Source organism: Myxocyprinus asiaticus, chromosome 10 (assembly GCF_019703515.2).
Source record: "Myxocyprinus asiaticus isolate MX2 ecotype Aquarium Trade chromosome 10, UBuf_Myxa_2, whole genome shotgun sequence".
Taxonomy (NCBI): domain Eukaryota; kingdom Metazoa; phylum Chordata; class Actinopteri; order Cypriniformes; family Catostomidae; genus Myxocyprinus; species Myxocyprinus asiaticus.
In genome coordinates, this window is record NC_059353.1 from 50,087,710 (window position 1) to 50,100,635 (window position 12,926).

The window sequence follows — 12,926 nt, forward strand, 5'->3', positions numbered from 1 at the left end:
ATGTAGCTGCTCATTCTATACAACTTCACAGTTTCATTCGCGTAAGACACAAGAACTCATCGTTCACTAACAAAAACTCTAAATGAAATGAAATTGGTTTTAATTATTCATCATTGTCTATCATTTTGACTTAAATAAATACAAATCATCTGGTACAGAAAAATTCAGTTCTTCAGGCTGAAAAAAAACCATATATACATGAATTATTTACATGAATTTAATTTACATGGGCCATCCTCAAACATTTCTCAAGATATTTTCTTGAATTAAAAAAGAGAGAAAACACTTCCGTTTTTATTATGACAATCCAGTATTCAAAGAACTGAGTGTTGATTTCATTGATTCTCAACCCAAAAATGGGTCACAGGCCTGTTTTGAAGAGGTTACGGAGAGCAGGGAAAACAATTATGCTAAATGCAAGTAAAAAAAAAATAATGCAACTAACCATATAATCGCGCATATTTTAGAGAGACACATAAATAGGATGATCTCCTTTTCAAAGGGAGTAGAAAACACTTCCCATATTTTTTTTGCTGACATCAAATGGAATGTAAGATCTGTCCAGAACTAAACAAGTTGAGAACCGCTGGACTCTGTTAGGGTTCAAGACTCAAACCGAGCCCTTGTTCAATATTTAAAAGGTAGTAGCAACTTCAGATGCAGTTGTGACCAGCAACGCATCCCTGACAGTTTCAGTTTGCTCTTCAACTCTGGTAATAATTCCCCTCATATGATGGGTGGAGTATGAAGGCAGAGCTCCTGTCCTTGAGAACGTCTGCAAAGGGCTGCTTGATTTCAACGTGTTATCATGGCCTTCTTTCCATGGATGAGCATTAATATGGGTTGTATTGTAAATTGGTGCTGGGGAAAAGCCAGTTGTGTAGGCGCTCCCAGGAGAGACATGCATGTTCTGTGTTGGTATAACGTGCTGTTTGCCCTTCCAGTCCCCTGCGGAGTTGAATGAACCTTAAACAGAAAACAGACACTGAATATACTGCAAAAAAATCACTTTGACCAGTATTTTTGTCTTGTCTAACATTTACAGCACTTAAGAAGCAAAGTTGTGTAACATTAAGACTTGTTTAAAGAGAACTCTCAAATTATTTTTATTATCATTATTTTACATTTACGCATTTGGCAGACGCTTTTACCCAAAGTGACTTACAGTGCACTTATTACAGGGACAATCCCCCTGGAGCAACCTGGAGTTAAGTGCCTTGCTCAAGTACACAATGGTGGTGGCTGTGGGGATTGAACCAGCAACCTTCCGATTACCAGTTATGTGCTTTAGCCCACTACGCCACCACCACTCCGGTTTTATGATTTTTTTTTTTTTTGGTACTTCACACTATGTTGTTAGATTTATACTTTATATAGGAATATTCCAGGTTCAATACAAGTTAAGCTCAATCGACAGCATTTGTGGCATAATGTTGATTACCGCAAAAAATTAATTTCGACTCATCGCTCCTTTTCTTTAAAAAAAAGCAAAAGTTGGGGCCTGGGTAGCTCGGCGAGTATTGACGCTGACTACCACACCTGGAGTTGCGAGTTCAAATCCAGGGCGAGCTGAGTGACTCCAGCCAGGTCTCCTAAGCAACCAAATTGGCCCGGTTGCTAGGGAGGGTAGAGTCACATGGGGTAACCTCCTCGTGGTCGAGATTAGTGGTTCTCGCTCTCAATGGGGCGCGTGGTGAGTTGTGCGTGGATTGCGGAGAGTAGCATGAGCCTCCACATGCTGTGAGTCTCCGCGGTGTCATGCACAACGAGTCACGTGATAAGATGTGCGGATTGGCGGTCTCAGAAGAGGAGGCAACTGAGACTTGTCCTCCACCACCCGGATTGAGGTGATTAACCGCACCACCACGAGGACCTACTAAGTAGTGGGAATTGGGCATTCCAAATTGGGAGAAAAAGGGATATAAATAAAAAAAATCTGTGTTACAGTGAGGCACTTACAATGAGTCAATGGGGTCAATCCGTAAACATTAAAATACTCACTGTTTCAAAAGTATTGACACAAGACATAAACAATATGTGTGTTAACATAATTTTAATGTGACAAAATCGCTTACTAACCGCAACTTTGTTGCCATGACATAACACTCTTTACCCTAAAACGATGATTTAAACAACTTTACAGCTCAAATAATATACGAGTTTTGACAGAAGAATTAACGTAAGTGTTTCACATTTCTGCCTTTAAACCCTCCAAAAATTGGTCCCATTGACTTCCATTGTAAGTGTCTCACTGTAACCTCCATTTGTGCTTTTTTTTTTCTTTTTAAAGGAAAGGAGGGGCAAGTTGAAATACATTTTTGTGGTAATCAATATTATGCCACCAATGCTGTCGATTGAGCTTTACTTGTATTGAACCCAGACTATTCCTCTAGAGCTGAATTGTGTAATTTTTAAAGTTAAAATATTTCCTATCTCAGTTTAATATGTACAAGCAGAGTCAGTAATTAAGCGGGCAAAAATGACATCAAACATGCCCCAGAAATTCAAAATGTGGGGAAAAATGCCCTTTTTTTTCCTCTCCTTTTCTCCCCAATTTGGAATGCCCAATTCCCAATGCACTCTAAGTCCTCGTGGTGGTGTAGTGACTCGCCTCAATCCGGGTGGCGGAGGACAAATCTCAGTTGCCTCCACATCTGAGACTGTCAATCCGCACATTTTATTACGTGGCTTGTTGAGCATGTTACCGTGGAGACATAGCGCGTGTGGTGGCTTCATGCTATTCTCTGCGGCATCCATGCACAACTCACCACACGCCCCACCAAGAGCGAGAACCACATTATAGTGACCACGAGGAGGTTACTCCATGTGACTCTACCCTCCGGAGCAACTGGGCCAATTTGGTTGCTTAGGAGACCTGGCTGGAGTCACACAGCACGCCCTGGATTCGAACGCGTGACTCCAGGGGTGATAGTCAGTGTCAATACTCGCTGAGCTACCACTCGTCCACACTGCCAAATCCATTACTGCGCATGTGAAAAATCGCAGTTCTGTGTACGAGATGAAATGCAATTGTCCTTGTGTTTCATCGCCAGACAGCAATTCTGCGTAAACATTGCGTTGCCTATGAAGATTGTACAAAGTAATATTTATCTTTAACAACGCTCTCAAAGTGAATATCAGGCACAATAACACCTCAACAATGTGGGCCACCATTTAGATTGTTTTGGGTTGAATGGATCACATGACTGCACCAAATGCTCAGTTTTTGCTGTCAATGTGTGGACAGAAGGCTAAAACGTAGATAAAAAGATACGGGTTCAAACAAAAACATATAAGTGTGGACGTGGCCTCAATATCTTGTGAAATTTTGTAAATGTATCTTTTTGAAAGAAGTTCTTAGAGGTTTTTACCACACAAAAGACAAAAATACAGACCAAGAAAATAATGTTTTGAGTTGAATTTGTGTTGCTCAAAGACAAAATTAAAAAGCTCTATTGTCTTTTCGATAACTATACGTACTTCTTGCCACTGGTTGGAATGTTATCAGGCCTCTCTTCAGAGCTGATCCACTGGTGTCAGAGTCACTGTCATTGAAATCACTGTCTCCTTTTCCACTGTCCTTTACGCTCAGCTGGTCTGTGTTGCTGGTGCCACTACGCATAGAATCAATGCTGTTAGTGACCGCTGAATAGCATTCTTTCAGATTATTGATATTTCTGTGCAGAACAAAATACTGTATTCACTGAGACATGACTAATACGCCTTTGCCTCATATGTTAGAACTGACGAACTGTAAAAGCACAACTACAGTGGGGTCCAAAATGATCAAGATGGAAATCTGTAGGCTCCATCTACAAATGCCAAACGGTAAACAACAATATAACTTTACTGCAACCATTCTTACCTCCTTTGTAGACAGTATTTTTCATCTTGCCATAGAAATGTTTGTTCGAAAGGCTTGCATGGCAGGAATAACTGTAAAACAAGAGGAAATTATTAATGCAATGGCTTAAAATAAGGGTGAGCATCAAAACAAGCAGAATTTCCTGCCACAATCACTCACCTTTTCCTCAAAGTCCAAGCTCTTGTCTTCATAAAGGCAGTGGTGCATTGAACCTCCTTCATTGCCAAGGAAGCCATTAGGGTCACCATATACATTTGAGTTGGCAGTGTTGTTCTTGGAAAGGGGGGTTGAACCATACAGGCCATCTCTGCTGAAGTTTCTTCGCCTGCGACAAATTTGGCAGGTTACAGTGAGGATGGCAATCGCTACCAGCAACAGCACGCAGCCCCCGGAGAATGCAACTATAATCACTGTCCAGACATCAAAGTTTAGATTCTCCTCCTCTTTAGATCGCAGTAAAATAACCACCTGGTCCTCTTGGGATCTAGTGTCTGTCACTACAAAGCGAACTGTTGCGGTGCTAGACAGGGGCTCTCTACCGTTATCCACTACAGAAACTTCAATTTGCAGGATGTCCCCACAGGAAGCAGTGAGACTCTGTTTCAAAACTATTTCACCAGTCTTTTTATTAATGGCAAAAAGTTGTGGGTCACCTTGTACAATGTGAAAACTAAGCTCACTGTTGGCCCCAACGTCTTCATCTTGAGCGGTCACTTGTAATGCTAGACATCCACCTTGAGCGTTGAGGGGTATCGGGATATCGGCTGAATTATTCCTTAACACTGGATATGTAAAATAGGGATAGTTATCATTCTCATCCACCACATGGACTTTTATTAAAGTAGTGCTGGAGAGAGGTGGCGAGCCTTTATCGTTGGCTTTGACAGCAAACTCAACTTCTTTTAGCGCTTCAAAATTAAATGATCGCAACGAGTACAAAGACCCCGATAGAGGGTCTACTGACACAAACGTCGATATCGGAGAACCATCTGGTGTTTTGCTGTCAACAAGACTGTACGACACCTTTCCATTTTTTCCAATGTCAAGATCGCGCGCGACTACTGTAGTTATGTATGAACCCGGAACATTGTTTTCTACTACCGACACATCGTAAACGTCTTTACTAAACAGCGGCGCGTTGTCGTTCTCATCGGTGATGCGTATCGTATATTGCTTAAAGGTTTTGAAGGGTGGCGTCCCCAAATCTTCGGAGATCACTGTGAGGTTGTACTCTGAAATTGTTTCTCTATCCAAGGTTGTTGTGGTCACGATCATAAATGTGTCGCTATATGCTTGCTGTAGTTTAAAATGATCGTGTCCTTGTAAAGTAGTCCGGACATAACCGTTGGAGCCAGAGTCCTTGTCTGAGGTGCTGATCAGGGCCACGAAACTTTCTTCAGCTGCCGCCTCGGTTATGAAGGCCACCCCGTCACTTGTGGAGGTCATGGGCTTAATGGTAATCTCTGGCGTGTTATCGTTTACATCAATGATGGCTACAACAGCCCGACAGGTAGATGAAACCGAATTCGGGCCAAGATCGGAGGCTTGGATATGTAACTCGTACAACCTTTTTTTCTCATGGTCTACAAAGTCTTTTAGGGTCACTTCACCTGAGATGAGGTCGATCTGAAAAACACGCGTGACCTCAGTTGGGGAGCCCTCAACAAATCCATAGACAACTTCACCGTTAATGCCAGCATCGGGATCGAAAGCGTGAACTTTCAGCACACGTGAACCAATCAGTGAATCTTCTCTGAGTTCAACTTTTAGTGAGCTGTGTTCAAAAGTTGGACTGTTATCGTTAGAGTCCAGCACTCGAATGTTAACGGTCGTCGTCCCGGATTTTGGCAGCATCCCGCCGTCTGTTGCCGTCACCTCAATCGTGTAAAAGTCTTTGGTCTCCCGGTCAAGCGTTTTGATCAACACAAGTTCGGCAGACTTGACACCATCTTCTAGAGTGCTTACTTCAACGGCAAATTGACTCGTGTGCGAAATATGATAACTTTGAACGTAGTTATCTCCGACATCGTGGTCCACGGCGATGTCCAATTGAAATCGTGAGTTCAAAGGGGTGTCCTCTGATAGATCCAAGTGTGTTTCTTCACGTATAAACCGAGGTGAATGGTCGTTAATGTCTTTTACCTCAATTTCCACGTGAATAAGCTGAAACTTCTCCTTGGAAAATGCGACAATGTCAAAACTTATGAGACACTGCGGGGAGCGGTGACACAGTTGTTCGCGGTCAATGGTTTCTCCAACTGTTAAAAGTCCGTCAGTTTTCCTCATGAGAATAACAGAGTTTGTCTTCTGCATATATTTAAATGATGTCTCAGGATCTTCAGCCGGGTCTATTTTCAAGTCCCGAGAAAGGTTTCCAATCTCTGTACCAGGGGCATCTTCCTCAAATGTGTAGTATTTTGTTGTTGTACAACAGCACTTGCAAACGATCCATGCGAGCATGAAGTAACTGCAATAGAACTTCATGTTTGCAACGCCAACATGAACAAACATACAAAAAGTCAGAGACAACACTTCAAAAATAAATTTGAGAATAAAAACTCTTCAGCCTGCTTCTGATGTGGTCATCACTATTGCTTAAGGCACTCTCTGATGTTTCCTGCTCCCACCTATCACATATAGATCATGGTGTATTCAAATTGACTCATCTGCTGACCAATGAACTCACAGCACTCCCAAAAGCCCCTGCTATGCTCTTTATTGGGTCACATATGCTTCACACCCCATCTGTGGTGGTAATAAATAAAGCTCTATTGTTACATGTCAGACTGCCAGTCAAATGTTTAGACACAATTGAGTGAATTTATTTTTTCTTAAAAATCTCCTAAAACCAATTATGAATTTCTTTACACAACTAAATTAAAGAGTTTTAGAAACACTAACGAGTTTTCGTTTGTTTAAAATGTTTTGGTCACTACAGCTCCCATATCTCCACTTGTTTTGTTGTGATGCTAGTATTTTAAAATGTGGAAAATAGTGATAATATCTGAAGCATGAGTAGATAATGGTATGTAGACAATGAAAAGGTCAATTGCAATCCTTTTATTATTATTATTATTATTATTATAATTTAGTTTTTACAGTGGAAATTCTGCTTTTATAAACATGAATTAACCAAAGCCAGCTTAAAATAATATTCCGGGTTCAATACAAGTTCAGCTCAATCGACAGCATTTGTGGCATAATGTTGATTATCACAAAAAATTATTTCGACTCATCCCTCCTTTAAAAAAAAGCAAAAATGGAGGTTACATTGAGACACTTACAATGAAAGTCAATGGGGCCAATTTTTGGAGGGTTTAATGACAAAAAAATTGATGCATATAATTTTATAAAAGCACTTACATTAATTTTTGTTAAAACTTGTGTAGTATTTTAAATGTTAAGTTGTTTAAATCATTGTTTTCACAGTCATTTAGGGTTTTAGGGTTTGTTGACAACATCATCATGGCAATAAAGTTGTAACATTGGATAAAACTTTACACAGAAAACATACGTTATTTTATCACACTAAAATCATGTTAAAACACATATTGTTTACACCTTGTGGCTATACTTTTGAGACAGTGAGTATTTTAATGTTTACAGATTGGCCCCATTCACTCCCATTGTAAGTGTCTCACTGCTTTTTTTAAATAAAAGGAGGGACGGGTCAAATAAATTTTTGTGGCAATTTACATTATGTCATGAATGCTGTCCATTGAGTTTAACTTCCATTGAACCCGGAATATTCCTTTAATTTAACATAATTAAATAATTTCAATTTCTCAACTACCTGTTGAATGAATCAAGTTTAAAGTAAAATTTGCACTCTCTCCCAAATTAATTTGCTGAGAAAGTGTCAGCCAAACATAATGTAATATATTAAGTGTATATGTCTGCCAAACTATTCTCCTAATTATTTACAGAGATTAATTAGGGTCCATTGATTTGTCTTGGTCAAATGTAGAGACTAGATAAAGGTGTTACTTAACCTTTCAAGAACAGCCACCTTTTGGGTCATTAGGTGTGAAGTGACACATTGTCTGCAAATCCACAACAAATGCAGACCATTTGACAAATGATCTCAGTTTAAACAGTTTCCTTCAGTTCAAGTACTGATACACATTTCTGTCTGGTAAAATTCAGTCTAATCTCCATATAAACCTCCATATTCTTCAACCTGATCGTACAAATGTTAACAAATGCTGTTGAAAAAAGGAAAAAAATGCATCATTTAACTATAGGTCAGTCATGAGTTATAGATAAATACAAAATTGTCTAAGAGTGTCTGAGCATATGGGGCCTAAAGTGTTAACATATGTAGCTTTATATCAGATTAATGCAACACAAAGGGATGTGAGTAATCTGTCCCAATCATCTTATTTTAAGCAGTGCCTGATCTCTGTGCAGTAAATAGTACTCTGACTTTGCGACTCCTTATGGTGTGAGGGTCAGTTTCCTAATGCCTGATGAATCCATCCATCCATCCATCCATCCATCCATCTACAGTTGAAGTCAGATGATTACATACACTTAAGTTGAAGTCATTAAAACTATTTTTTTTTTAACCACTCCACAGATTTAATATTAGCAAACTATAGTTTTGGCATGTCGTTTAGGACATTCACTTTGTGCATGACACGAATAATTTTTCCAACAACTGTTTACAGACTGATTGTTTCACTTTTAATTGACTATATCACAAGTCCTGTGGGTCAGAAGTTTACATACTCTAAGTTAACTGTGCCTTTAAGCAGCTTGGAAAATTCCAGAAAATGATGTCAAACCTTTAGACAATTAACCAATTAGCTTCTGATAGGAGGTGTCCTGAATTGGAGGTGTACCTGTGGATGTAATTTAAGGTCTACCTTCAAACTCAGTGCCTCTTTGTTGACATCATCAGAAAATCAAAAGAAATCAGCAAAGACCTCAGAAAAAAAAATTGTGGACCTCTACAAGTCTGTTTCATCCTTGGGAGCAATTTCCAAACACTTGAAGGTACCACGTTCATCTGTACAAACAATAGTGCACACGTATAAACACCATGGGACCACACAGCCATCATACCACTCAGGAAGGAGACACATTCTGTCTCCTAGAGATGAACGTAGTTTGGTGCAAAAAGTGCAAATCAATCCCAGAACAACAGCAAAGGACCTTGTGAAGATTCTGGAGGTAACAGGTAGACGAGTATCTATATCCACAGTAAAACGAGTCCTATATTGACATAACCTGAAAGGCTGCTCAGCAAGGAAGGAGCCACTGCTCCAAAACCGCCATAAAAAAGCCAGACTACAGTTTGCAAGTGCACATGGGGACAATGATCTTACTTTCTGGAGAAATGTCTTCTGGTCTAATGAAACAAAAATTGAACTGTTTGGCCATAATGACCATCGTTATGTTTGGAGGAAAAAGGGTGAGGCTTGCAAGCAGAAGAACACCATCCCAACCGTGAAGCATGGGGGTGGCAGCATCATGTTGTGGGGGTGTTTTGCTGCAGGAGGGACTGGTGCACTTCACAAAATAGATGGCATCATGAGGAAGGAAAATTATGTGGATATATTGAAGCAACATCTCAAGACATCAGACAGGAAGTTAAAGCTTGGTCACAAATGGGTCTTCCAAATGGACAATGACCCCAAGCATACCTCCAAAGTTGTGGCAAAATGGCTTAAGGACAACAAAGTCAAGATATTGGAGTGGCCATCACAAAACCCTGACCTCAATCTGATAGAAAATTTTTGGGCAGAACTTAAAAAAGCATGTGTGAGCAAGGAGGCCTACAAACCTGACTCAGTTACACCAGTTCTGTCGGGAGGAATGGGCCAAAATTCCAGCAACTTATTGTGAGAAGCTTGTGGAAGGCTACCCAAAATGTTTGACGCAAGTTAAACAATTTAAAGACAATGCTACCAAATACTAACAGTGTATGTAAACTTCTGACCCACTGGGAATGTGATGAAAGAAATAAAAGCTGAAATAAATCATTCTCTCTGCTTTTATTCTGACATTTCACATTCTTAAAATAAATTAGTGATCCTAACTGACCTAACACTGATTGATCTATCTATCTATCTATCTATCTATCTATCTATCTATCTATCTATCTATCTTTGTTACATCCTTTCAACACTCAACATTTGGCTTTTGATTAATCAAATGTATTCTTAGGGTTACTAATTATGTTCTAAATGAAGAGTAAGGACTCTTTTAGATCTTGGTTGCCTGTTGTTTGCTGCTGCTGTAACGTAATTTCCCCCGAGACAACAATATGATTCAGAACTTAACACTTACGGGGGATGGCAGGGTGTCAAAATCATGGATTTGACACCATTTGACAGTTAACGTGAGCCAGTTAGAGCAATTAGTTGTTTGTTGCAAAGAGGCTTATAAAATTCGTCTCAAGCTTAGCTGCTCATCTCAGATGCATCTGTCACTTCTAGGTTTAAACGTTGTGGTCATGTTCCTCATTTATTTCTAAATGGGTAAAATGTTTATACATGTTTAAACTTGAAATTTTTTAGCAGTTTAAATGTCAACATAAAGACAACTTCACTTAAGACTGATCGTTTGTGACATCTTGTTTAGAGATCTTGTATCTTTGAATGAAAACTTGTCACGTCCTAATGGATATTGTTCTTGTTTTTAACGTGCCTTATGACAGTTTCAGACATCCTCAGGAATAGACTGATAGTGTTTGCCAGTAAGAAGTGTGATTATTAAGAGATCACAGCTTGATTACGATGTGTTTGGTGGGCCTAAGAGTATTACCAAGTGCTAACAAGCCCAGCCATCTGTTGTGCTATTGAGATGTGTAACTGTAATCAAGAAAAGAAACAGTTTGGCAGGAGATTCTGTAGCGTCAATTTCATTGCTTGAGCAATATGCCTTATAGTTTGTAGGTTTTGCCCAATATGTTTGCATATGTACAATACAAAGCACACAATAGCATAAGACTTCACACTGGGCTATGAGCAATGCAACAAAAGGAAAACATTTGCAAAGGGGTCTTTAAACATTCAGCATTTGTGGAAGGTTAAAATACCTGATGACCATTTGCAAAAGTTAGAGACTTTTTTAAGGACATACTTATAATATAGCTCCATTGTACCCTACATTTGCTCTTCATTTTGAACAGTATTACTTTTTTGCATTCATGGATTTTTAAGTGTTGATTAAGGATCAATATACTTTTTGGGGCCACTGTGTGTGTGTATATATATATATATATATATATATATATATATATATATATATATATAGGAGACCAGGGCTAGTTGTCACTCAGGGAAGTTGTAATAAGTGCTACAGTATCTCAAGAATGTTACGATTTGGTGTCAAAATTCCAATTGCGCAAATGTGTGAATTTATCTAGCAGAGATTTTGCATGTTGGTTTCAAGCACCTAGTTCATTTTTGTAAGTCCTATATATTTGTCAGTTTTTGGGTAAACAAGTTTTCCTAAAAATGCATGTCCATATATGTGGACAGCGGGACTACGTTGTGAAATTTTAAATAATTCCAAGCTATATATAAAGTCAGATTTTTTAAATCAAATTGTTTATTATGTTTCCAGGAGTGTTGATTATTCATGTTTTGAGACATTACAGAAATGTGCATAAAAAATTCTGATTCAAAGTAATGTCCAGCATCATCCAATCACTGTCAACCATGTTAAAATAAAATTATACATTATAAATTCTGAATCTATGTACTGATTATCATTGTCACGTGTCTGTCAAACATGTTGAGTGATCCAAACATCATCTGCAGCCTGAAACTGAACTTTTGATCAGATTTTAGGAGTGAATGCACTTAACTGCATAGAGAGCTATAGGATGCTCCCTTGCTCCCTATTTAGTGTATGCCTTAACCTCCAGTGTGCTGTCTGTCTGCACTGGTCTCAGAACAGTTTGAAATGCACCTTATTTTCATCCTAACTCCATATAAAGCCTCTGAAAGCAACATTTCCAGCTTTTGGATGAACCCATTTATTCTCAATGTGATAATGTACAATAAATATAGGAATGCATTTATTAATGTTAATGAATAGAACCGTATTATACAGTGATAACAAAATAAAATATAACAAAATGTATATTAAAATGAAGTGAAATGACCCACAGATGTGTTCATGTTTTTTCAACTTTTGAGGGAATACTGCCCCCGTTTCCACATATGTGGACATCATGTTTATCAGCGCACTGATGTGTAAAAAATTTACAGAATTTTTAAAGCGGCATATCAAATGAAACTAGAGACTCTACTCTTTACAACCAAACAGATTTCAATGAAAAAACTTAAAGAGATTTCTTACCAGAGGCACTTTTGTTGGCGCTGCACCCCTAGAAGCGTTTCACGGAAATCAATACCATGCTTTTGTGTCACGTGACTCAGTGCGGCAGAAGTTTGACTCTTAAATGACAGTCTAGAGTCTTGTGAACAGTATTTAGTCGGTTTAAATTAATTTAAATGATCCGTTGCGTATAGCAAAGCCAAAATACAACATCCACACATGTGGACGCGGGGTCGCATGTGTTAATGAGTCGCTTTGGGTTTCATAATTGTTTTACTTTTTTAATTTGAATAAAAAGCCTACAGTGTAATAGGATGCATCATGCAGAAGTAGATTTGAAGAGAGGCATAGATTTTGTTTTGGTGACACCACCCCACCACCCCCAATGTTCACACGAAACTTTAAACCACTGGTTTAATGACACGTTCCATTGTGACAACTTAGCACATATATTTTGACAACATGCCCTGCTATTGGGGCATGTTGTCACAGAAGGTCAACATGTATTTAGTGAACACTATCTTTTTCCTGGGCAATAGGAAACATGCGACACAATGTGCTCAGAGGTCTTATTTAATTTATGCCTTTTGGCTTGTTCTGATAAAGTTAATCCCAGTCTATGATCCAGATTGTAGAGACCAAATGGGCAGCAGTGTGTGTGTGTGTGTGTGTGTGTGTGTGTGTGTGTGTGTCGTCTAGATCAGTATTTGTATTAACACCTTTGAGCAATGTAGACAGACAGGCTGTCATTTCCATGTATATCAGA

The 12,926-nt window shown here is 39.0% G+C and overlaps 1 protein-coding gene across 1 annotated transcript; it reads right to left on the minus strand.

Annotated features, from left to right (window-relative positions):
* Positions 1-359: 359 nt before the first annotated feature.
* On the minus strand, positions 360-6,349 carry LOC127447367 (protocadherin-8-like). The gene is made up of 4 exons (XM_051709186.1): positions 4,025-6,349; positions 3,866-3,936; positions 3,481-3,614; positions 360-966 (listed from the first exon to the last, which is right to left on the minus strand). Exons 1-4 carry the CDS (start codon positions 6,347-6,349, stop codon positions 635-637), a joined length of 2,862 nt encoding a protein of 953 aa, XP_051565146.1. The 3' UTR covers positions 360-634.
* Between the last annotated feature and the right edge of the window lie 6,577 nt (positions 6,350-12,926).